The sequence below is a fragment of the Scyliorhinus canicula genome, chromosome 20 (genome assembly GCF_902713615.1).
Source record: "Scyliorhinus canicula chromosome 20, sScyCan1.1, whole genome shotgun sequence".
Classification (NCBI taxonomy): Eukaryota; Metazoa; Chordata; class Chondrichthyes; order Carcharhiniformes; family Scyliorhinidae; genus Scyliorhinus; species Scyliorhinus canicula.
Genome location: NC_052165.1, coordinates 42894636 through 42920998, shown reverse-complemented (window position 1 = coordinate 42920998; position 26363 = coordinate 42894636). Strand labels below are relative to the sequence as shown.

At 46.3% G+C, this 26363-nt stretch overlaps 1 protein-coding gene across 4 annotated transcripts in view; it reads left to right on the top strand.

Moving 5' to 3' along the window:
* nr1h4 (nuclear receptor subfamily 1, group H, member 4) overlaps positions 1-26363 on the top strand; it is a 108789-nt gene that overhangs the window by 25151 nt on the left and 57275 nt on the right. For 2 of the 4 annotated variants that reach the window (XM_038781013.1, XM_038781016.1), the window contains exons 2-4: positions 198-321; positions 10427-10789; positions 25625-25765. In XM_038781013.1, the coding sequence (XP_038636941.1) occupies positions 228-321; positions 10427-10789; positions 25625-25765 (598 nt within the window). In that variant the 5' untranslated portion in view covers positions 198-227. Of the gene's footprint in view, positions 1-197; positions 322-3256; positions 3446-10426; positions 10790-25624; positions 25766-26363 lie in introns of those variants that run through there. The other 2 variants (XM_038781015.1, XM_038781014.1) reach the window with 2 other exon arrangements.

Genomic DNA, 26363 nt, shown 5'->3' with positions numbered 1-26363 from the left:
TTGGATATTTGTCTCTACTTTCAGCAAGCTTTCTAAAATTTTCTTTTTACCTCTCAGCTAACTTGTGTAAAATTAATGGGTTAAATCCCATTACTCTTTCTCATCTGCAGGGATTATTTTTTTCTATTTCTTCAGCTTAAATTCAAAATGAAATAGATTAGATGTAAATAATGGGTTTTGCAATTTCTGTCTTGCAGAATTTTCCCCCAATCACGGCAGGAATTTGGATGAAGCAGTGGATGGGTTCTGAGGTGAATATGTTGGGTCACAATCAGTTTTCACTGTCGGAAGGATTTTGCCTCAATGACTCCTCATTCTTTGGTAAGGTTACACCGAGGAAACAAAGGGAAAAGTAACCTAACTTTCCATTTGCAGCAGATCTCAAAGTGTTCTACCACCAACAAAGCAAGTTTGTCACGTACTCACCGTTGTAATGTCGGGAAATGTAGTGGCTGATATGTGCACAGAAAGATCCACAAAGAGCAACAAGATAACCTGCAGACAATGTGTTTTGATTGAATTGGTTAAATCTTGACGTTCTTCTATTCATACCACTAAATGCCACCAATAAAAAAACGATCTGACCACATATCTCATTGTTGTTTGTGGGTGCTGGCTGTGCACAGATTAGTTTCCAATATTAAAACAGTGAGTATTATAACAGTGCAGCACGGTAGCACAGTGGTTAGCACAGTTGCTTCACAGCTCCAGGGTCCAAGGCTCGATTCCCTGCTGGGTCACTGTGCGGAGTCTGCACGTTCTCCCAGTGTCTGCGTGGGTTTCTTTCAGGGGCTCCAGTTTCCTCCCACAGTCCAGAGATGTGCAGGTTAGGTGGATTGGCCTTGCTAAATTGCCCTTAGTGTCCAAAAAAAGGTTAAATGGGATTACTGGGGTAGGGTGGAGGTGTGGGCTTATAGGGTGCTCTTTCCAAGGGCCGGTGCAGACCCGATGGGCCGAATGGCCTCCTTCTGCACTGCAAAGTCTCTGTAAATTCTACTCTTTAGAAGTACCTTATTGGCTGTGAAATGCTTTGGAATTTCTCAAAGATGTGATAGGTGCTTTATAATGCTGGTTCTTTCTCCTAATCTTAAACTCTGTGCATGATCAATGGGGTTGAATAGTATTTTCTAAATCCACACTTTCCTGTTGCAAATGCTTATCTGGTTTGAAAACCCTGCGATGGCTTCTCTCAGAGCAGTTCAGTTTTCCAGATGAGTCCTAACAGGTGTTATGATCAGCACTTTCAAGAGGCTTAAGGCCTGCTTTAGGCAGCTGCCGCAGAATACCTGAAAAATGGTTCATCATCCTGATTTGGAACTACATCGCCATTCCTGCTGTGGGTCAAAATGAGGATTGTGTGTGGCTTGGAGGGAAACTTGCAGGTGGTGGAGCAGATGCTGCTCTTCTCCTAGGTGGTAGAGGTTGCAGAACTGGAAGGTGCTGTTTAAAGATCCTTGGTGAGTTGTGGCAGTGCATCTTGTAGATGGTACACACTGCTGCCACTGTGCGCCGGTGGTGGAAGGAGTGAATGTTTAGGTTGGTGGATGGCGTCTCAATCAAGCAGGTTGTTGGAGCTGCGCTCATCCAGGCAAGTGGAGAGTGTTCCTGACTTGTGGCCTGCAGGTGGTGGACAGACTTTGGGAGTCAGGAGGTGAGATACTTGTTGCCGGATTCCCAGCCTTTAGAACAAACATAGAAAATACAGTGCAGAAGGAGGCCATTCGGCCCATCGAGTCTGCACCGACCCACTTAAACCCTCACTTCTTCCGCCCTATCCCCTTAACCCAATAACCCCTCCTAACCTTTATGGACTCTAAGGGTAATTTAGCATGGCCAATCCACCTAACCTGCACGTCTTTGGACTGTGGGAGGAAACTGGGGCACCTGGAGGAAACTGACGCAGATACGGGGAGAACGTGCAGACTCCGCACAGGCAGTGACCCAGCAGGGAATCGAACCTGGGACCCTGACGCTGTGAAGCAACAATGCTAACCACTGTGCTACTGTGCTGCCTTTGACCTGCTCTTATAGCCACAGCTAGTCTCATTCAGTTTCTGGTCAACGGTAACCCCCAAGCATTGACACTAGGGGATTCAGTGATGGTAATGCTGTTGAATGTTAAGGGGAGATGGTTAGATGTTCGACAAAATGTCATGTTGCACTATTAACTTAATAATGTGGCTCGCTGTAGTCATGTGACCTTTGATGGCATCTGTTGATTAATAAAGATTTACGGCGGTAGCCTTTTCACCCAAAACACGGAATTGTCATTGCCTGGCACTTGTGTGGCATGAATGTCACATACTACCATCCAATCCTTCCTCAACTCCTTTTAATCAGGTTGTAGGTATAAATGGACAATCCATCCATTAAGTTTAAAGTAAGAAGGCACTATTATTTCTGTAGCACCTTCCATGACCCTAGGACATTCCAACAAGCTTTACAATCAATGAAGCACTCTCGAAGCACGGTCACTGCTGTAATGTAGAATTACATTTTCAATAGATCTCTGACAACATTGGTGACAAAATGCACTTTAAGAAACAAAATAATTTGGTTATTATCACCAACTGGATTATGAGTAGCCCCATGTTACCCATGAAATCCCCATGTTACCCATTCTCTGCTCTCTAATACTAAGGTAGTAATGTTCCCATGGAATACGATGGGTGCGATCGAATGGCCTCGCCTGACCCGGTGACACTACGAGGCTGTTAAATCTCGCGAGATTTGCGATGCTCAGAATGTCTTGCGAGCACCAATGAGACAACACGATCTGGATCTTGCCCTCGCTGGCCGGGATCCAGATTTACATATTTAAGTGAGTCCGTGCAGGAAATGAGGTAAGTGCGGCCTCCGCAGGGCATTCCTCACCGAGACCAACAAAAAAAAGAGTCCTGCTTGATGGTGGGGTCGTTGCCGGTGCTGCAGGCACCGAGAAACGTCCCCGCTATTCACGCCCAAAACAGGACTCTTTTTTTGGGCATTAAATCGCGCCTGATATTTCCCAGATACCCGAAAACTCCCGATTGGTAGCAAGGGCATTTTCCAAACTCCTGAATGCCACTGATTTATTAACATTCAGGGAGCGCCTGAAAACTTTGCAATGCGTGAGACATTCCTGCAATCAGGTGCTTTCAGTTGTCTGATATCAGTGCTTCTATAAGAGGAGTTAATGAGTAAGCTTTAGTAACCTTTAGTCTCTGACCTAACCATAGAATTAATCCAAGGAAGTCATTAACTGTAATTCACTGGAGGAAGGTTTCAGTCCTTCACTGCTCCCCATACGTGAGTATTGCTGCTCTCTTTAGTTTCTGAAGGATTTATTCCTCAGCTGTTGATGAGGAAGTCTTGACCACCAAGTATTTGTTCAAAGCTGTGGGTACTGAAGGAGACTTTAGGCTCGTACCTACCCCGGAGCTGATTAGAATGAAGACTGTGAAAGGTAGGAGGTGATTACCAGCCTGTACTCGGCACAGTGTAATGCAAGGGCAGTGACTGTTACCATAATTAACACTTGCAACGCTATAAGCTATATTACTAGCTTACAGAAAGTCTTTAAATTGCTTCTGATTGTGAGGCAACACTGTTTTAAAAATTATTTAAAGCATATTATGTTCTTTCAGAGTAGACAACGGTAAAGTTTTATTCATTTCCTAAAGGAAGAAAACAGTGATTGAAACAAAGGGATAATGGTTGTGTGGTATTGTAGTGGTAAAGATTTGGAGTCTCGTAATGTGGGGAAAAAGGGAACTAGTGAATGAAAATATGTTTTCTAATCCTTGAACCAACCTTGATTTAAAGTCCCAGATGTAAGATTGGTCTTCAATGAAAATGACTTTCAAACTCTTTATTGAATCCTTGTTGCTTTCAGGAAGTTCTAACTCCAAGCATCACACAGTGCTCATGGACCTCGACAAAACACGGACAGCAGTTCTGAGCTAGAAGTTTAAATGAGACCTTTCTGTCAAACAGTAAAGGGGCGGAATAAAATGTTGGAAAACACTCATTAGGTCAGGCAGCATCTGTGGTAAGGGGAGTAGAGTTTATAGCCAGAATATTCCAGCCGTTGGGGTTCTGCCTTCCCGGTGACAGCACACCCCCACCCACGGGTCTCCTGGCAGCGTGGGGTGGTTTCAATGGGAAATCCTATGGACAAGCAGCGGGAGTAGAGGATCCCGCCACCAGCGAACGACGCGCTGCCGTGACACACGTGACTGGGGAACGGAGAATTCAGCCCAATGGTCCAGGCCGGTGGTCTTTCATCAGAACTAAGGGGTGCAAATTAGTTTCAGTCTGTTTCAGATCAATTAGCAGCAGGACACCCTAACCAGGATGCTCGAAATTTACCCTACGGCCTCATTTCAATACTTGAGGCCTTGGAAGAGCAAGTAGAAAATTTCTCTCAATTGCACAGAAGCTTTGATAAGAACTATAGAGGGACTGATTTTACCATCTCCAAATCTGTGTTAATGAGGCATAATGGCTTAATTAGGAGATGGTGGTGTAATGGTCATGTCACTGGACTAGTAATCCAGAGGCTCAGGAGATGGTGGTGTAATGGTCATGTCACTGGACTAGTAATCCAGAGGCTCAGGAGATGGTGGTGTAATGGTCATGTCACTGGACTAGTAATCCAGAGGCTCAGGTTAATCCCACCATGGCAGCTGATAGAATTTAAATTCAAATAATAAAAGTCTGGAATACAAAGTTAGTATTGACCATGAAACTATCACTGATTGTCCGTAAAGACATATCTGGTTCAGTAATGTCCTTTAGGGAGGTAAATCTGCCATCCTTGCCTGTTCTGGCCTACATGTCACTCCAGATCCACAGCAACATGGTTGACTCTGAACTACCCTCTGAAATGGCCGAGCAAACCACTCCATTTTAGGGCAATTAGGAATAGGCAAAAAATCCTTGCCTTACCAGTGATGCCCACATCCCATTAATGAATACATTTTTTTAAAGGACTTGGGGCTGGGTTCTCCGATTTAGCTGCAGATGCGAACGGAGAATTTCCGGGTCCGTGGCCGTGCATGCGCATGGTGGCGACCTGCGGGAGTTGCACCGCACAACATGGCACCAGCCACGCGCGGACCAGGCCTGACAGATAGTGCCCCCTTGTAACACCCTTTGCCATCCCCAACCATCCCCCACCAGTCCCCCAGCCCCCACCGAAGTCCCACTGCCACCGTAACGGCTCCCCACTCCCCCCAATGTGGCAGCGCTGGACACAGTCCGCAGCCGCCATGCGAGGTTGATGAAACATCAGACCACGGTAGCATTGTGGTCAGCACAATTGCTTCACAGCTCCAGGGTCCCAGGTTCAATTCCCAGCTTGGGTCACTGTCTGTGCAGAGTCTGCTCATCCTCCCCGTGTGTGCGTGGGGTGCTCCGGGTGCTCTGGTTTCCTCCCACAGTCCAAAGATGTGCAGGTTAGGTGGATTGGCCATGATAAATTGCCCTTAGTGTCCAAAATTGCCCTTAGTGTTGGGTGGGGTTACTGGGTTATGGGGATAGGGTGGAGGTGTTGACCTTGGGTAGGGTGCTCTTTCCAAGAGCCGGTGCAGCCTCGATGGGCTGAATGGCCTCCTTCTGCACTGTAATTTCTATGACAAGTGAACCGCACCGTCGGGAAGTCGGCCCATTGGCTGCGGAACATCAGGGGAGGGCCTTCAGGTTACGTCCTGAGGCCGTCCAAACGCGGGGGGCGTACTCACACATGATACCGTTTTGGAGGAGATGTTGCATCTGAAAAATGGCGCCATGCCCCTCCCCGCCCCCCCGTTTTGGCATCAAAACTGATTCTCCGGTTTTGCGATCTCGGCGTCGGCAATCAGAGAATCCACCCCTTGTTCCCCAATAGGAAAGGACTTTGATTTTTCCAGCAACATTCAGAGCCTCAGGCAAAGCAATTTACAGCCAATGAAGTATTTTTGAAGTGTAGTCACTGTGGTAATGTAGGAAATGCAGCAACCAGCCTGTGCACAGTAAGCTCCCACAAACAGAAATTTGCAAATGGTCAGATAATCAGGTTGGTTGAGGGATAAATATTGGCTGAGACACTGGGGAGAACTCCCCTGCTCTTCATCATTCTTCAAAATTCAAAATAGTGGCCATGGGATCTTTTACTCCTACCAGAGAGGGCAGATGGGGCTTTGTTTCAACACCTTAAGTAATTGAAAAGGCAAATGGAATGTTGGCCTTTGTTGCAAGGAAGATGAAGTGTAAAAGTAGCCAAGTCTTGCTACAACTGGACAGGACATTGTTGAGACCACAACTGAAGTACTATGTACAGTTTTGACCGCCTTATTTAAGTAAGGATATACTTTCATTGGAATTAGTTCAGATAAGGTTCAATAGGCTAATTCCTGGGATGAAAGTATTGTTTTATGAGGAAAGGTTGAGCAGGTTGGGCCTATACTCATTGCAGTTTCGAAAAATGAGAGGTGATCTTATTGAAACATGTTCTGAGGGGGTTTGACAGGGTGTATGAAATGAGAATGTTTCCCCTTGCAGAAGAGTCTAGAACTATGGGGCACAATTTAAAAATAACATGTCTCCCAATTAACATGGAAATTAAGAGAAATTTCTTCTTTGAAGGTCAATACTGTTTGGCAGAGAGCAGTGGAGGCCTATTCACTGAATACGTTCAAGGCTGAGCTGAACTGATTTTCACCGTCAAGGGAATCACGGGTTATGGGGGGCAGGCAGAAAAGTAGAGTGTAAGACCACAATCAAATCAGCCAATACCTGATTAAATGGCGGAGTAGTTTCTTGGGCCACATAGCCTACTCCTGCTCCTATGTCTTACGATCTCATATAGAAAGACATAATTATACAAAGTCATTGTTGTGCACCTCCCTGTTCTTCCTCAAAATTGGGAAAAGTATGCGAATATCCATGACCTCATCCTAACCCCCAACCCCTCCTCTCAGTAACCCCCTCCCGCCCTGCAACCCTCCAAAAACGTTGCTTTCTTACGACATTTTCCTCCTTGTGAATTGCCTACTGCCTTTGCCCCAGCCATGTGAACGAGCATGGGGGGGGGGGGGGGAAATGGAATCCCTGGTTTAATGTTTGATCTGAAAGAGAGTAGGTCTGAGAGCAGCATGGTGTGAGGTTGCATTTCCATTGGGAAGGAAATGGCGTTGTCTGATTGTCTGCTGTAACTAATGCGGAAGACCCTCAGTGATCTATGGAGGAACTTTGTCAACTGCTGATTTTCAGGGTATCCACTTGCTTTCTGCGCGTTTTAAAGGCATTCTTGTCTGTATCTGTTCCTCCAATTGCTTAATCTTTTCCTTCTTCCCAGCAAAGTTTATCCTACATCGTTTTAACAACTTTGTTAAAGAAACAGACACAACAGTATCATATCTGAATTAAAATCATATTAAAGTTAAAAATTGGAAATACTCAGCAGATCAGGTAACACGTGTGGAGAGAAACAGAGAGTTATAATTTCTGTTAGTGACGCTTCAGCACAGATGCTGCCTGGCCTGTCCAGTTGTTCTGGCATTTTCTGTTTTAGTGTCAGCTGTGAATCAGTGAGTAGCAGTCTGAGTCAAAAAGTTGTGCGTTCAAGACCCACTTCAGAGACTTGGGCATAAAAATCCCAGCTATCAGTCAGGGCCGTCTTTCAAGTGAAATGCAGAATGAGGACTATGCGGGGTAGTTATAAAATATTGAAGAAGAGTAGAATAGCTCAGTTTTGTCTGATGTCCTGGCCACTGTTTCGTCCTCAAGCAGGTGTTATCTGGTTGTAAGTACGTTGCTGTTTATGGGATCTTGGTAAGTGAAAATTGACTGCTGCGTTTTGGACATTACGCACCCTTTAATAAGTACTTAATTGGCTGAAAATAGAGCGTTGGGACCTCCTGAAGTGAAAGGTGCCACAGAAATGCACAAATTTGCATCTCTGTTAACCTGTCTTGAATGAGGTAGTTTGACATTGCTTCTGGTCTGTCTGGTTATTTGGTTGCAATCACTTACAACAGGAGCTCTGGGGTTAATGTATTGCTGAATGCATGGGAATGCTGCCCATTCTCTTTGTGAATGTAATGGGTACAGATGGAAATTTGAAATTTGGGAAACAACTTGACTGCCCATGGCCAGAATCCTAATTGCCAGTGCAAATAGGAACAGGAGTGCGCCACTCAGCCCATCAAGCCAGCCCTGCTATTGAATTAGATCATAGCTGATCATCTACCTTGATATCCCCATATTACTTGATGTCATTACTATCCAGAAATCTATTTATTTATGTGTTTTACATGCTCAATGATTGAGCTCCCACAGCCTTCTGGTTCAAAGAATTCCAAACGCATTCATTGTCCTCTGAGTGAAGACATTCCTCCTCATCACAGTTTTAAATGGCCTATCCCTTATTCTGAGATTGTGTCCACTGGTTTTAGACTCACCAACCAGCGGAAATACCTCGGGAGGGATTCTCCGTTTCAGAATCTAGGGGTGGGATTCTCCGTCTGTGGGATCCTCCGATTCGCCGGCAGCGCACACGCGCGCAGATTTCCTGATGGCATGGGAGTGGCCACAATGGGAAAACCCTTTTGCGCCATGCCAGAAACCGTGTCTGGCGGGACGGAGAATCCTGCCCTAAGTGTTGACCCCGGGACCAAATTGGTGGACTTCTACTACAGCAAAATTGGCGCCTATCCCGGAGCAATTCATCAACCGTTAATGGGCTAACACTGGCTCCACATGGGGCATGATCGATTCCAATGAAAACTTGTGCCGGATTCCCATTGGTTGGTATCGCCACTATGTAACTATATACAGGTGTGCAAGACAAGGGACAGGATCCCCCCCCCTCACTGTGTATTTTTCAGCAACGAAGGCTGCTAGCTATTGGCCACCAGCGTGATCTTCCAGTCCTGCCGATGTCCACAATGCTTTGCATGGCTCGATTCTTCTGCCGGTGGAATCTTCCGGTTCCACCAAATGCAGCCCCCCCACCCCCCCCCCCCCCCCCCCCACCCCCACTGAAATTCCCACCCTAGGTCTCACTCAGTCTTGGCCTCGACACTTGATCATGTGTGTCTTGTATCATCATGTGGCCAGTACTGTTTCTCCAGCCTCACACATTAATCCTGAACACCCTAATACTACAAAGAGGTGGTATGTGTTGCTGCCATGATTGTATATAAGCATTATTGATTTAATATTCAGTTTAACTTAGATTCATTTCTGTGTCGGCCTCAACAGGAGTATTGAGACTGATTTTAATTGTATCCAAGTGAATAAGTTTTGGGTGAGGGACCAATTTTAGGCACCACAGCTTTGGAAGGCTGTTGAGGCCTTAGAGAGGGTGTAGAGGAGATTTCCTAGAATGGTACCAGGAAAGAGGGACTTCAGTTTTGTTGAGATGCCGGAGAACGTGCGATTGTTCTTCTTAAAGCAGAGAAGGTTGAGGAGATTTAAGGGAAATGAGAGGCACGATCTACCAGCCGTATTATGCGTAAAGGCATTGTGACAGGGCGCAATTGGTAGATGCTAGGAGATCCCTCTTCCAGGATCTACCTGGCTCGCCATGCCGCGTGATCTCGCGAGACCAGACAGAATGGCACTTGTGAGGATCAGAGACCCCCAGGGGATTACAGACCCCCCCCCAGGTGCTTGCCTTCTGGGCAAACTGCCACCCTGGTACTGCTGGTGCAACCCATACACCTTGGCACTGCCAGACCCCTGGGTGCTAGCCCTCCTGGGTGCTAGCCCTCCACCGCCAAGGTGCCCAGCTGGCACTGACAGCTAACAGGGGCACTGCCAAGCAGGCATTATTTCCATGTTGTGGGTTGGGCCCAGGAGTACCTTGCAGGAGTGTGGGAGGGGGAAGGGGGGGGGGGGGGCTGAGGACCCCTTTATAGGTGAGTTGGGGCTTTGGGGAGGTTTGGGAGTCATGTTGGGTGTTGACTAATCGGGACTCCATTTAAAAGTGGCGTATCGCTCTATTCCTGAGCTAAGGAATTCCGAGGAGCGGAGTTCCTCAGTGCAGAAAATGGGACAAAGTGTGGCATCATTCCCCGCTGAGGCCCTGTATCTACAGGGTGCGCCGGAGGTGTTTGAAAGAACATTTGCAGGAAAAATCGGTTCCATTGGCAGGAACGTGGTTACCAGAGGACACAGGTTTAAGATAATTAGCAAAAAGAAAACAAGAAGCGCATGTGGAGAATTATTTTTCTTATGTTGTGGGGAATGTGCTGCCTAAACAAGACAATGGATGTAGATTCAAAGGGGAATTGGATACACACTTGAATAGGAAAATATTTCAGAACTATGGAGAAAGATTCGGGGAATGAGGTGAATTGGATTGCGTTTTGAAATGCGGGGTGGGCTGAATGTCCTCCTTCTGATTCTAGGGTTCTAACTGACGGGGTTTTTTTCTCTCTCTTTACCTTTTTGAACTAAGATGTGATGACAGACCAACCCAGCCTATCCTTGCAAGAGCCAGATGTTTCTGCCTATGCTCAATATCCCAACACGCCATTACCATCGATGCAGCTGTCCTCTACAGGGCCTTCATATTATCCCAACAACAGCTACTACAACCAGTACTCTGACACCTGGTACTCCTCAGTAATGTACGATCATAAAAAGCTCCCCTGTGACACCATCTTCCCTGAAGATGTGGATGAGGGCGACATCCCAGTTACCAAGAAGTCCAGGATGGGCCCCCTCTCTGGGAAGTTGAAAGGCGATGAGCTGTGTGTTGTGTGTGGAGACAAGGCCTCCGGTTATCACTACAATGCTCTCACCTGTGAGGGTTGTAAAGGTAAGGACAGCTATTTACTGTGTACATTTTCATCCAAGTCGTCAAATAATGTTGAGTTATTGTGGAAGACCAAAATGAATAAAAATGGAATTCAATTATGATTTTCAAAAGAGATTGGCTAAATACCTGAAGAGGAGAAATTGACAGGATCATGGAGCAGTAGATTGCGATTAATTGGATAGCTGTTTGATAACCAGTAGGCCAAATGGTCGACCTTCTGTACCATCTTGCAGGAGCATACGAACAAAGTGCAGGAGTAGGCCATTTGACCAGTTGAACGTGCTCCACCATTCAATAAGATCATGGCTGGTCTGGTAGTAACCGCAAATCTGCATCCCTCCTACCCCTGATAAGCTACCAGCACCTTGCTTACCAAGAATCTATCCAGCTCTGACTTAAAAATATTCAGTGAGTGGGATTTTATGCTGACGCTCGGCATCAGCGAGAATGGCAATGCAGGTACAAAGTCTCGCGAGAGTCGGGAACCTAATTTAAATAGTGATGCACCATCAATTACAACAAGACAAGAGTAGAGAGTAATTGAGGCTTTATTGAGCAGAGATGTGTTGCCTCCTGCAGCTGCTACCAGAAATGGTAGCAGCTCGGTGTGTACACACATTTATACTCCGCCTGCTGGGCGAAACCAGCAGGCAGGGATCTACCCCCATAACTGTAGTACAGGAGCCTTACCGTATTACCTTGAATACAAGTATTATACTAACAGTGGTGACTACCACATTCACCCCCTGTTAAAAAGGAGTCCAACGGGGGTGGTGGTAAAACTATTTACAGATAAGTGAGAATTTAAAGTTTACAGTCTGGTTAAAATTTACAAATTTAGCCGGTCGGGTGCCTTGATCCTCTGCTGTGAGCGCCTTGGTCTCGGTGGTGATGCAGGCACCGGCTTGGTCGCCTGTGACTCCGGGAGCGTGTTGTCCTCATTTTCATCCCTGGGTGGAACCAGTGGGAGGACAGATCGTCCTGGGGCGGTGGCTGTAGCAAGGTGCGCTGGGGGGAGACTGAGTGGCGGCGGGGCAATCGGAGGGGAGGGTGTCGGGTGGTGTGGGGCCTTGGGTGGGTATCCAGCTGGTGCCGGGTCCCTGAGGGAGACTGAGTGGCGGCGGGGCAATCGGAGGGGAGGGTGTCGGGTGGTGTGGGGCCTTGGATGGGTATCCAGCTGGTGCCGAGTCCCTGAGGGAGACTGAGTGGCGGCGGGGCAATCGGAGGGGAGGGTGTCGGGTGGTGTGGGGCCGTGGGTGGGTATCCAGCTGGTGCCGGGTCCCTGAGGGAGACTAAGTCCTGGCGTACTTAGGTGTACTGCGGGTTCGCATGCAGTAGTTTCGATCAACGGGTCCGCCTTGTGGGGCCACATGTGTTTGCGGAGGAGGACGGGTCCTGGAGCTGCCAGCCACGTTGGGCGCGAAACCCCGGAGGTGGACTTCCTAGGGAAGGCAAGGAGACGTTCATGGGGGGCTTTATTAGTCGCAGTGCAGAGTAGCGATTGGATGGAGTGAAGCGCTTCGGGGAGGACCTCCTGCCAAGGGAGACCGGGAGATTTTTAGAACTCAGGGCCAGCAGGACAGTCTTCCAGACCATCCCGTTCTCCCTCTCCACCTGCCCGTTTCCCCGGGGGTTGTAGCTGGTCGTCCTGCTCGAGGCGATGCCCTTGCTGAGCAGGAACTAACGCAGCTCATCACTCATAAAGGAGGATCCCCGCTCGCTGTGCACGTAAGCAGGGAAACCGAACAGGGCGAACATGGCGTTGAGTGCTTTAATGACCGTGGCACCCGTCATATTGGGGCATGGGATAGCGAAGTTGGAATCTGGAGTATTCATCGACCACGTTCAGGAAGTATGTGTTTTGGTCGGTGGAGGGGAGGGGCCCTTTGAAGTCCACACTGAGGTGCTCAAAGGGGCGGCAGGCCTTCACCAGGTGCGCTCGGGCTGGCCGGTAGAAATGCAGTTTGCACTCCGCGCAGACCTGGCAGTCTCTGGTGATAGCCTTTTCCTCCGCATTGGAGTAGGACAGGTTGTGGGCCTTTACGAAGTGAAAGAACCGGGTGATCCCTGGGTGACAGAGACCGTCGTGTAGGGCCCGGAGTCGTCCACTTGTGCGCTGGCACATGTACCTCGGGATAGGGCATCTGGGGGTTCGTTAAGCTTACCGGAGCGATACAAAATCTCGTAATTGTAGGTGGAGAGCTCGATCCTCCACCTTAAGGTTTTATCATTTTTGATCTTGCCCCGCTGTGTATTATTAAACATGAATGCGACCTGAAAGGGGAGGGTCTTGTTGACCGCGTGCATCGTGGCCGTGGCGATGTTGGCCTTGATATGGTTGAAGGCCTGGCGGGCCTCAGGGGGAAAACTTTGGAGTGGATGAGTGGGTGGGCCTTGTCCGCATAGTTTGGGACCCACTGGACATAATAGGAGAAAAACCTCAGGCATCGTTTCAGGGCCTTGGGGGAGTGGGAGAGTGGGAGTTCCATGAGGGGGCGCATGTGATCGGGGTCGGGCCCTAGAACTCCATTTTCCACAACATAGTGAAGGATGGCTAAGCGGTTGGTGCGGAACACGCACTTCTCCTTGTTGTACGCGAGTTTCAGGAGATTGGTGGTGTGGAGAAATTTGAAAAGGTTAGCGTCATGGTCCTGATGGTCGTGGCCGCAGATGGTGACGTTATCTAGGTACGGGAAGGTGGCCCGAAGCCCATACCGGTCGACCATTCGGTCCATCTCACGTTGGAAGACCGAGACCCTGTTAATGATGCTGAAGGGGACCCTAAGGATGTGGTAAAGGCGGCCGTCTGTTTCAAACGCAGTGCATTGGTGGTCCAGCTTGCGGATGGGGAGCTGGTGGTAGGCAGATTTCAGGTCCACTGTCGAGAAGACCAGGTACTATGCAATCTGATTGACCATATCAGATATGCGTGGGAGGGGGTACGCGTCGAGCTGCGTGTACCGATTGATGGTCTGACTGTAGTCAATGACCATCCTGTGTTTCTCCCCAGTCTTTACTAATCCCACTTGGGTTCTCCAGGGGCTGTTGCTGGCCTCAATAATGCCTTCCCGCAGCAACCGCTGGACCTCCAACCTGATGAAGGTCCTGTCTAATGACTCAACGGGGAGTTGCTGCCTAATGGATAGGTGGTGCCTGACGTAGAATTTATTGATCGGCCGGATATAGTTTTCTTTCGGAAGCTCCTTAGCTTAGGGTAAGTGGGTGCATCCCGGATAAGGGGAAAAATCTCGGAGCTCACCCGTGAGTGCAGGATCTGAAGCTTCTGTGCATCCGAGGGCTGTTCAGTCGCTGATCCGAGGTAGCTTTTGAAACAAGCTAGCCAGTGGTTGAAGGCCGACGTGGTGTTGTCTGCTTGAGGGTGCAGCTGCCGGCGATCTGGCTTGATGCGTAGTTCCATCACTGTAATATCTCTGCTTAATAAATTGATGCACTATCAATTACGACAAGACAAGAGTAGAGAGTAACCTAGGGTTTATTAAGCAGAGATATGTTGCCTCCTGCAGCTGCTACCAGAGTGTTTAGGGGGGGGGGGTGGGTTGCGGTCTTGACAGTAATGTGAGAGTGGTATTGAGGGGAGTCCTTGCATTGATGCAGGGTCATGGTCATTGAGGGGGGAAAACTTCCAGTGATGGAGGGGGTGAGGGGGGGGGAGGGGGGGGGGTAGCAGCAGTGATAGGGGGGTGGGGGTTAGAGCTCTAGATAATTGTGATGATAACCCCTGATAGCTTTGAAGTGGGGTGGCGGGGTGAGGGGGGGGAGGTGGGGGGGGGGGGGTTGAGGATGGGGTTTAAGGTCAGGTCTGATCGCGATACACTTTAAAGATGGCACCCTGATCTATGTGGTAGCTCTATCAGGCCCCGTCCAACCAGACTGATGGTGAAAACCATCGTCTCCTGATTTTATTTTGCCAGAGTGCCAGAACATCTGGAGAGATACGCACCGGTTTTCAGTCAGAGCCTGACACTCTGACAAAATATGGGAAAATTCCGCCAAACGTGCTTCCAGCACCTTTCCAAAAAGAGAGTGACAAAGACTCACAACCCTCTGAGAAAAACAACTTCACCCCATCGCTGTTTTAAATGGGGGTGCGCTAAGAGGAGGAACAGGAGGAGGTCATTCAGCCCCTCAAATCTGTTCGGCATCCAATTTGATTAAGGTTGATCTATACATCAACTTCATTTGCTTGGATTGGTTCCAGACTGAGCGCCTACTCAGACGGGAAAAGCAGTTTGCTGCCCGTTGGCTCCACTGCCGCTTTTCCTGCCATATATTTTGACATTTAGTTTTGACGTGCAGGAATTAGCTCAATTAAAACTCCCATTGGCATAAAAGCTGTCCGTGGAATCTCATTGGATTCTCCACCACCACCAGCTTTCCCACTCATTAGAAACTTCACTTGTGCCCATGCTGTGCCCCTACAATTCCTTGGTCTTCTGTAGCCTCCCACTATGTCTAGTTGTGTCACCAGGATGCACATCAGAAGTGGAGTCAGCCTGCTACTTTCCACGCTCTGTTGATTAGGATGCCCTTGGCAGATGTCCTTTGGAGAGCCGGAAGCTGGAGGGCCCTGGGTCTACTTTTAGGTAGCAATGGTGTTGTCCCGTCACCCTGTTCTGCCTGCTTTACATGAGGTGTAAGGGTTTCAGGAAGCGGGGGGGGGGGGGGGGGGGGGGGGGGGGGGGGGATTCAGATTGGCTGGTCACCCCCAAAGCCTCCTGGGTGGAAGGTCTTGGGATGCGCTCCAGCAGATCCTCCTCCCTCCGGGTGCTCATGGGCCCCTGAGTTACTCCATGGCATGGAGGGGCAGCTGGCGCTGCCAGTCCTGGAGGCCCACCATTGTCTGAACCATGCAGTTGAAGCTCTCAGCCATGACCCTCAGGGATTGAGCTATTTTGGAGTTCTCCTGTCCTGGTTCTGACCTCTTACCCCAGGCTTTCCGGGACGCCGCCCTTGCAGTGTTGGCCTGGGTGCCACATCTTGTCGGCAACATCTCCTGCAAGGGAAGGCTTTGGTGTTCCTCCATTCGGCCTTGTAGATGCAGGACTGTTCCGAGCTCTGCCTTCGCATTTCAAGCAGCTGAGGGACAATCATGTCCAGTGGCATGGCACCTGGCTAAGGCACTGCTGAAGTTTGGGATCCTCTGACTGTCCAATTCCAGGGACATTCCTTCCTCCACCTGATGTGTTTCAAAAGCTGTATGGTGCTCACCGGATAGTGACCCAGAAGCCTGCCTGCTAGGGTGCCCACTGTGGTGTGTCTCTGCGATGGTGGATGGTGCGAATGATAGATGAGATGCTTCTTTGGTGTGGCCTCGGAGATCTCCGCCGTGGTGGTGTCAAGGGTGAAAGTTTGGACACTGCTAGTAGATGGGAATGGGCCAGGCTATTCTGGTGATGTTATTAATAGATGGCCTGGCCAAGAGTTTGGGCTATATAGAACACATTTGAGACTGGTCATCTGGATGAAGATGCAGTGGATGAAGTCCCACCTGCAGTGGACCTCCAGGTGCAGGCCCAGCTCGCTCTCAGCACAGGCCCGTTCCTGCTCCTCCCCTGTGAACACCAGGGATCTCTCCTCATAAGGAGTCAGCTAGGGAATCCCACTGACTGTCTTCTCTCGATTGTGTCGATTGCGATAAGCCGCCCCTGCAGACAAACAAATGGGGATGATGTGAACTGGTTGTGTGGGCATTGCTCCGCAGCAGGAAGGAGGTCTGAAGAGGAGTGTCAGGGTGCGGGGGGGTGAGGGGGATGAGGAAGCACCACCCCATGGGTGGCAGCATTGGATGCAAGTATCCACTCCCACCACCCCACACTCTATGAACAGCAGCCCAGCATCCAGAGTCTGTGAAATGGAAACACCGGCTCCGGCTTGTTCCAAACATCGAAGAAAAGATGTTCATTCTGTTTATTCACATTATGTTGTGCAATGCGATGTTCTTGCTTTGGTTTATAACAATAAGATGTTGTGGTTCATTCATTGATCTCTTGCCATTGGGATGATCTCCCTGCTTTAAAGTGAGATCACTTTTTAAATAGATAAGTCCTCCGTGGATACGTATGGGGAGAGTTTTCACTTGATGCCGCAGTGAGTGGGAGTTGGTGGGGTGGGGAAATGGGGGAATGCTGGGGAATCCATATCACAGAATTCAGGCAGAAGCCACTTCCACAATTTGCAGTCACATTCCCCACCTTATCAAAATCATTATGCTTTAAGCTGAGGGGGAAAACCTCCTCCAATACCTGGTGTAGATGGGTTAAATTCCCTTTCAGAAAAGCAAATATCCTATTACATATCTTTGTGGTGTTGTGGTGAGCGACGTGGCCTTGGGATTTGTGCCAGTGTCCTTGTGATAGATTTAGAGTCTGATACTGGCTTGTGCAACCTGACTGGAAAATGAGGTGAGGTCGAAGTTTTGCAACTCTTTTTTTTCAAACAAATAAAGAGATGATTGACTCCATTAAGCCTATTAGTCATCATGAACAGACATTTATTCCACACAGTTACAACCAGAAGTAGAAAAATTTACTTGATACTCATTTCAGAGCAGTAGTTTTATTTTAGATCTCAGATAGAATCAGAGAATGTTCTAGCAAAGAAGGAGACCATTCAGCCTTTCGAGTCTGGGCTGTGTTTCTCTTCATCAGGTTCCTAGGCTAATGTTCTTTATCAATCATTCTAACTAGTGATTTATTTTGGAACACTGTCAAGCCGCCTCCATCAGCAGACAATCCTGCCCCGAGGGCGACATTATCCAGGGTGGGCTGCAGGCAAGGCTGAACAGTCCCCCCTTCACTGTTTACGATGGGCCCACCCACACCGCTCAGACACAAGCAACCCTGATGGATGTTAACCCATCAGAGATAGAGTTCCAAACACCCAATCTGTGGGACTGCTTGGATTGGACCTTGAACCAAACCCTGCAACTCAGAGGTGGGAACGCTATCCCTGAGTCTCTGTCCAGATGCAAATCCTTCACTGAAAGGCATTCAAACGTTCAGAAAGCTGATTCTAATCTCCACTCAGGAGGATCTCTGTGGACTGGGGTTTGAACCCTTCACATTCTGACTACAAGGTGAAAGATGGCTTTCGTGATTATGTGGGAAAACTGCATTTACAAAGACTGCTTTATTTGACTATAAACTAGGAAATACATTGGAAAACCTCATGAAAATCTGCTAGAGAGTCTGCTTGCTATGCTAACCTTGTTTGGTCTGCCTACAATCATGGAGGTTGACAATTTAATGACATCCCCTGTCTTCTGGATGTGCTGAGGCACTGCCTGTTTTCAAGTCAGTCTTTCACACTTTGACACAGTTCTGTCAGGGACCAAATTTTCGCCTTATTTACCATCAAGGCTGGGGTTGACAACCCTCCAAGATTGGGTTGGAGTCTCCAGGAATTGAAGATCAATCCCCAGGACAGTGCTGTGTGTAACTCAGAGGAAATATCGTTGGGACATTAAAAAATATCATTTTCAATTGTCATAGGAGTACATCACAAGGATGGATGTGTTGGCCAAATAACGGCTGGAGCATGGGGGCAAGTCATGTGATGAAACTTCCAGGAATATACTTGATCACAGTTTAAAGGCAAAGGATCACACAAACTGTGCAGCAAGTCCTTCCTATTGGGAACACAAATCCGAGATGGGGGTGGGGTGGGCGACAAATGAAGCGAGGGGAGCAGGGGATTAACATTTGAGCTTGGAAAGGAAAATTTTATTTTCAAGCAATGAAGCCAAGGACATTGGGCATTAGGATTCCCAGGTCAAACCGTCATGCCCAGCCGTTGTAGAATCAGAATTACACAGCACAAAAGGAGGCCATTCAGTCCACCATGCTGATGCAAGCTCTTTGAAAAAGAAATCCAATTAGTCCTACTCCAAAGCTATTTCCTTTTGATCTGTAATTATTTTTCCTTCGGGTATTTAACCGATTTCCTTCTGAATATTACTGTTCCTATCATTTTAGGTAGCGCATTCATGCTCAAATCAACTTGGTCGTCTCACCCTATGTATCCTTTGGTTACCAACTCTCCTTCCAGTGTAAACAGTTTCTCCTTAGTTACTTTGCCAATACCTCTCAGGACGTTGAAGATATGTATCAGGTCTACCTTGGCCTTCATTCCAAGGAGAATAAACCTCAGCTTCTCCAATTTCTCACTGTTTAAATGTTTAAAAAATACCTTCATAGTAAGAGGATTTAAGTATAGGAGTAGGGATGTCTTCCTGCAGTTATACGGTGCCCTGGTGAGGCCACACCTTGAATATTGTGTGCAGTTTTGGTCTCCTAGTTGGAGGAAGGACATTCTTGCTATTGAGAGTGTCCAGCGAAGCTTCACCAGATTAATTCCTTGGATGGCAGGACTGACATATGAAGAAAGATTGGATCAACTGGGCTTTTACTCATTGGAGTTTACAAGAATGAGGGGGGATCTCATAGAAACACATAAAATCCTGATGGGATTGGACAGACTAGAAGAATGTTCCTGATGTTGGGGATATTCAGAACTAGGGGTCACAGTCTAAGAATAAGGGATGCGCGATTCAGAACTGAGATGTGGAAGAACATCTTCCCCCAGAGAGTTGTGAACTTGTGGAATAATCTACCACAGAAAGCTGTTGGGGCCAATTTGTTGGATATATTGAAGAGGGAGCTGGATGTAGCCTTGCAGCTAAAAGGACTTCGCAACTCCAGTCGATCGCCCCCTGCACCTGTAGCAGACCAGCTAATGTGCTGAATCCCGTAACCCTCTCGTTTGGGCCTGGTCCAAGTCAAAATGAATAAAGTCCAAAGCCCTTGCGTAGAGTCCAACTGTAACCTCGTATGGACGGTGAAATGCTACAGATCACCTGTAGAGCCCTGGAACGACCCCATTGCATAAAAGATGAGGGCTACCATGACATTTACAGCTACAGGGAACGGGGTTCTCCACCATCACGTGGCACCAGTTGGCAGTGGCACAGGTACTGCACAGTCTCTCTGATGAGGCAGAGTCTCCTATGGCACATGTTGTACAACAGCTGCATGAAGGACACTCTGGTCCTGTATACCTTCTGTCACCTTCTGTCTCCTCCTGCGTCTTCATGCCCACTGCACAGCTGGTGTGGCCTCCAGAAGCTGATCCTGTCCTGCAGCTCCCTGGTCTCCTGCCGCTGGATCTTCTGTGGATGCTGCCATTTATTGCTGCTGGAAACTGTGCTCCTCCAGCACTGTAATAAGAAGAATAGCCAGCGGCACTGGCTCTATACCAAAATCGATTGCTTACCTGTGAAGGCTGAGAGTCAGTTTGGTGTTGCAGCCGGATAACATCAGTACCTCCCCTGACCCATTGGCTTCCAGGACCTGGACGCAACCATTCCCCCACCGTTCAATCAGGTGCCTTCCTGACTCAATTGCAGGACTTGCCCTGGTCTACACTCTTGGTAAGTCAGAATCGCCATTGGCTCTGACCCCTTGGCTCCTTGGTGCTCAGTGTAGACAATGGTGCTCACCTCCTTCCTGCCTCTTGGAGGTCATGGCGTCTGGTTCCTGTTTTTAAAAAGCAGTCGTCATTTGCGCTGACGTAATGTCATGTCTGGTGGGTGGGAAGATTCATTGAAGGCTAAAGATGCACCGTTAACCTCGTATATTAAAATTATTCAAATTCTTGCAAATCATGTTTGCACCCTTTCTGGGCATGAACCTAATCGCGTCATCGGGGAGGGCCTGGAAAGATCGTGTTCTAAGATCTCGCTGTCGCAAATCCCATTTTTAGCCTCTCGCAGGATTTAACGGCCATTATGGGATTTGCATCCAGTGCTCTAAAAGCTAGTGATTCGAAACACACCTGTTGGACTTTAACCTGGTTTTGGAAGACGTTTTACAATGCTCACCCCAGTCCAATGCCGGCATCTCCGCATCATGGCTAAAAAAAAAGAATGAACATGAAAGGCTAAAGCATTCATTATACCTGAGGCAGATATAATACCAATTATCTTAATGAAGTATAGTAGAGGCAGATGATGCCTGTGAAACTGAAATCTTCCACTTGACCCAACATCTGTAATTCACTGAGGCAAATGCATCGAGATGGCAATGAATGAGAAATAAGCTAGACTTGTTGGCGAAACATGTGATAACATTATGGAGTTTGCTGTGGTGAGCTATTGTGCATCAGTGGAGACTGACACCAGGTCACTGTAGTATGACAGGAGGAGGGCATGTCGTAGTCAATATTTTCCCCGCTTCTGGACTGTGATAGAAAGATTCAAACATGATTCATTAGGTAAGCAAAACTAAGCTTTATTTACGGACTACAACTGCTAGCAGTATGGCTGAGACTTGAAGTCGGAAGGCAGTCAAGTACAAACTGCTGGTTCCCTTCCAAGTCTGCAATATCACAAAAGAATAAGACGATTTTTATACATTATAGGATCAAGATAACATGAATACAGCTTGGTCAGGAATTTGATCAAAAGTAAAACATAAGTAATAATCATTAAAATGGCGTCACCTTGCTGACCTTTAGAGGACTCGGGGTCTCATATCATTATCTTGTCTTTTGGTGCATGTTTTAAGAAATTGAGCAAATTGTTTATGTACCGACAGAGACAAGTTTTTAGTTTATCGTATGTATTTAGACTGCTCTGGTCTTATGACGAACGCGCCTTATCCGAGTTTAGAGTCAGCCAGTTCTTAGGTTAAGTTGACCTTGGCTGTTTGTATTTGTGCCTTAGGTTATGTGAAGTCAGTTTAAATTCAATATGTACCAAGAAAACTTAACTAGTTTTCCCATCATGCCATTATTTGCTTCGCACAATACCACAGGCATGTCAAAGATTTGATAGTTTGTTAAAATATTGGAAGCTGCTATTAGTGCCCCCCTAAAAGGGTAAGTTGGAGATTTTATTGACCTTTCTTCACTGACATCAGCCGTTGATGTTGAAAGCTTTCATTGTAATATTTGTCTGATCCAATTAGTATTACAAACAAGCTATGAACTGTGTGCATGTATGTAAGATACGCCTCATATTAAGACTGGTGATTAAGAAATTGGAAATCATAAATGGCTTTTCCTGTGTTAGTATTGTACGATTATGCTTGCCTTGTTTGAAAATAAATCCAATTATTAGTTTAAGACTGAGCGTTAGGCCTTTCTGAGGAAACTGGAGAACGTGGTAGACATTCCTGATGCACAATACTGTAACAAAATTTTATTTAACCAACAACAACTTGTATTTATATACTGCCTCCTTTAATGTGGTAAAACAAGAGCATTAATTATTAGGTAAAAATTGACACCAAGCACGGAAGGAGATTTTAGTGCAGAAAATTAAAATCTTGGTCAAACAGATAGGTTTTAATGAGCATCTTAAAGGAGGAGAACCAGGTAGCGAGACAAAGAGGTTTAGGGAAGCATGAGACTCAAGCAGCTGAAGGCATGGCCATCAATTGGTGATATACAAGAGACTAAAACTGGAAGGTTGTCGGGCTGTAGGAGGTTAAAAATATTGGAGGGCAGGTGGTGGTTGGTGGTGTGATGAATGTACAAATTTCTTATGTATATTGTATTTTATATTTGTTGCAGTAATGTTTTTTAAATGCCTGAAATCAGATTTTTTAAATATATCTGTTGCAGTAATATTATGAAATAGTCTAGGTATCCAGACTCTGTGGCAATTAAGATGTTGTAAAAGTGAGATCATCATTCATTCCAATCATGTATATTGTTTACCTATATAAGGCTAATGGAACGCTGGGGTTTAGATAATTGAGGAGTTGTGGTTAGCCATAGTAAAATGGCCATAACCCAGTTAGTGGGATAGAGATTATATAATTACTGGGAGGAACCAGGTCTGTAGCAGACAGTTTAGCTTTTAGTTTTGTTAGAAGCTTGAAACTGAGCAGGCACATTTGCCACAGGCTCTCAGGTTAAGCAGTAGTCTCCAAAAGACAGCAAGACTACAGCTGGTGCTTGAAAGGGTTTATCTCTTTCTCCAAGCAGTCTTTCCAAGGAATCTCTAACCAGAGGATAGCAAGTATCGCTGTGTTTGCTAACTTTATTTATATGTGGTTTTTGAATTGTACTTACTGGAAATAGGGAAAGTATCAGAAGTTATAGTGTTTCCTTTTATTGTTAAGAATTGTTTAACTGTTAATTGTAAGCTATTTTCTCTGATGTTAATGTGTTTAATCCCATGTTAAGAATAAAGGTTGTTTCAATAAAAAAATATACCTATTGGTCAGTGGAATCACTCCTTTCCTCATAGTTTTACAAAATTTAAAAAGTGTTTGGGGTTCTTGTCCGGTATCTCAACATATGTTGGGGTCAGGTCTGGATTCTCAACAGAGGTTTTTGAAAACAAGGATTAGAATTTTAAATGTGAGGCATTGTTGGACTGGGAACTAATGTAGGTCAACGAGCACAGGGATGATGGGAGAATGAAACTTGGTACGGAGGCATGACATCACATCCACACTAACTGTGACATCGGAGAAGTTTCTCGATAAGGTTTCAACTGCTTATAAAGTTTTAGCTAGCTTGGAATACAAGTTTAAAGTGCGAGGAGAAAGCCACAAATATAACTAAATGGTGGAAATATGTATCTGATCATATAATAATAGAATGGTTAAAGCGTAGAAGGAGTTGAAGCATAGAAGGAGGCCATTCAGCCCATCATGTCTGTACTGGCTCTCCACAAGGGCAGCTCAGCTATTTCTGCCTCCTGCCTTTTCCCCATGGCTCTGCAAATCTGTTTTCTTATGATATTCATCCAATTCCCTTTTGACAGCCACGACTGAACCTGTTACTACCTCACTCCCAGGTAGCGAATTCTAGATCCTAACCCCTCGCTGTGTAAAGACGTTTTTCCTGCTGTCGCTGTTGGTTCATTGACCAATCACCTTAAATCAGAGTCCTTTGGTTCCCCACCCTTCAGCCAATGGGAACAGGTTTTCTCTATCTACTCGGTCCTGACCACCCCCATAATTTTGAACACCACTATCAATATCTCTTCTTCATCTTCTCTTCTCTAAAGAGACCAGCCCAGTATTACCATACCAGCCTTGCAACTTAAACCCCCCATCCACAGGACATTCTGATGTATCTTTTCCGAATGCTCTCAAATCCCTTCACATCTTTCCTAAAGTAAAATGGCCAGAATTGGACACATACTCCAGTCGAGACTGGGAACCAGTGTTTCATAAATCACTTGCTTTTGTGTTCTACGCTTCTAGTAATAAATTTGTGGTTCCTTTATGCCTTATTAATCACTTCCTCAACCTGTCAACAATTTGAACACATATACAGCCAGGTTCCTCTGTTTCTGAACCCTCTTTATAATTGCCTTTTCTTTTATGTTGTCTAATAACCAGGTAATGTGGGAAGGCTTTTTCGACATAAAGAAATAACATTTACATTTTATGTCCAGAAAGATACATAAACAGTCTTATAATTAAAATAAAGTAGTTTAAATTTGGACTGCATTTTATATTATTTATGTAACTCTGTAATTGATGGTAAAAGGAGTAACAATCTCATGAGGGGTTTAAAAGTAATATAAAGGACTCATGTGGTAGAGGTGATGGTTCATTAGTTATATTGATGGTTTTAGCCAGTGGACTGCAGTTTCCTTCTGCTTTGTTTCGTTGTTAGCTGACACTTGGGACAAATTTCAGTAACATTGACCCACACTGTGTTCAGAGTATGACTAATATCATTGTTAATCGAGAACGGTGCCTACCAGGAGAGTGTGTGCGGGGGTGGGTGGGGGGGTAAACAATTGCATCAGACAGTTCAAATGAAAAAAACGACTTGCATTCGGAATGGACAAACTTATTTGATAATTAACTTTCTGCTTCCAGTTCTGGATTCAGATTCTCAAAATACTGTGTTGGGATTTGTAATGTTGTACTAAATTCTCACTCCAGCAACATCATTACTGTAATCCTGTAGCACTAATTGAGGGAGATTTGCAGTTTGCTGGTTGGGTGATCAATTAACATTGTGGATCAACACGACCATTAGAGAAATGATAATCAAAAGGCTTTTACAACATCAGTTTAACACTTAGGGTGCAGCAAGCTGAATATCAGTTAGTGCAACAGGGACACAGATGTGCCGTGAGGACAAATCCCAATTTGAGAAACTGAATCCCAAATCGGAAGCAAAAAGCTAATCTCGGGAGAAGTGATTATGATTGGGCTATTGTAAAAACCCAGGCAAGTAAATGCCGTCCGTATCTTACATAGCTTACATGTGACCCCAGATCCATACCGACATGCTCACCTGTAAACCACCCTCTGAGGTGACCTAGAAAATTACTGAATAGTAGCAAACTCTCCACCAGGAGCTCAGGGAGAAAGCGGGTTCCATCACCATCACCTTCTCAAGACAACTAGGGATGGTGCATGAGTGCAACAAGAACCCAATATCAGTTTATTACTAGGGGGGGGGGGGGGGGGCACAACAAGCTGACTACTAGTCCCTGGTGTCAAATTTCCAATCCCCCTCACTTTTGTGCCTCAAGTTCCAAGTGTTTGAGTCGCTGCTTGGTTCAGTTAGCAAGAGAGTTCCAGCTTCAAATGTCAATTCCAGGGCATGAGATTGTAATTCAAATGATACTCCAATATTATCAAAGGTTAAAATAATCCTCTGTCTGCATTAAACCATCTGAAAGGGGTTATTTGTTTCATTAAAAAAAATCAATTGCCTTTTTTCCATTTTATTTCATTTTAATGAACTTTTGCTGACATGAATTTAGGTGAACCAGCATTGACTCTCTGAGCCACACATTTTTGAGTGTTTTTTTTCTTTTTACAATCTCCCCAGGATTCTTCCGTCGTAGCATCACTAAGAATGCAGTGTACAAGTGTAAGAATGGAGGGAACTGTGAGATGGACATGTACATGAGGCGGAGGTGCCAGGAGTGTCGCTTGAAGAAGTGCAAGGATGTAGGAATGCTGGCCGAGTGTAAGTATCCTGACGTGTTCAACTCACTAATCCAAATATGCCCAAAGGAACCTCCTTAAATAGGTCAACAAAAACTTGCATTCATATAGCACCTTTAATGGAGCAAGATATCCCACACAATCTGACTAAAGGAACTAACACTGAACTAAAAAAGGAATCATAAGCACACGTGACAAAAATCTTGTTCAAAGCAATAGGGTTTAAAGTGATTCCAAGGGGGATAAGACATGAAGAGGTTTGTGAAAGTAATTCCAGAACCTAAGTCCGAGGCAACTTAAGGCATGACCACTTCAAACAAGATTGCCACTGAGCCACATTCAGAAGATATTAAGACAAATAACCAGAATCTTGATAAAAGAGTTTTTTTAAAGGAGCGTCTTAAAGGAAGAAAGAGAGTGAGAGAGACAAAGAGGTTTCAGGAGGAAATACCAGAATTGAGGGTCTTGGCAGTTGAAGGCATAGATATCAACGGTGGAGCGATTGAAATGATGTCCAGAATTGTAGGAGTGTAGTGATCTGAGGGTTATAGGACTAGATTTGAAGATAAAGATGCAGATAATTAGCCGTAGCTCATAAAGGCCCATAGGCATCTTTCTCT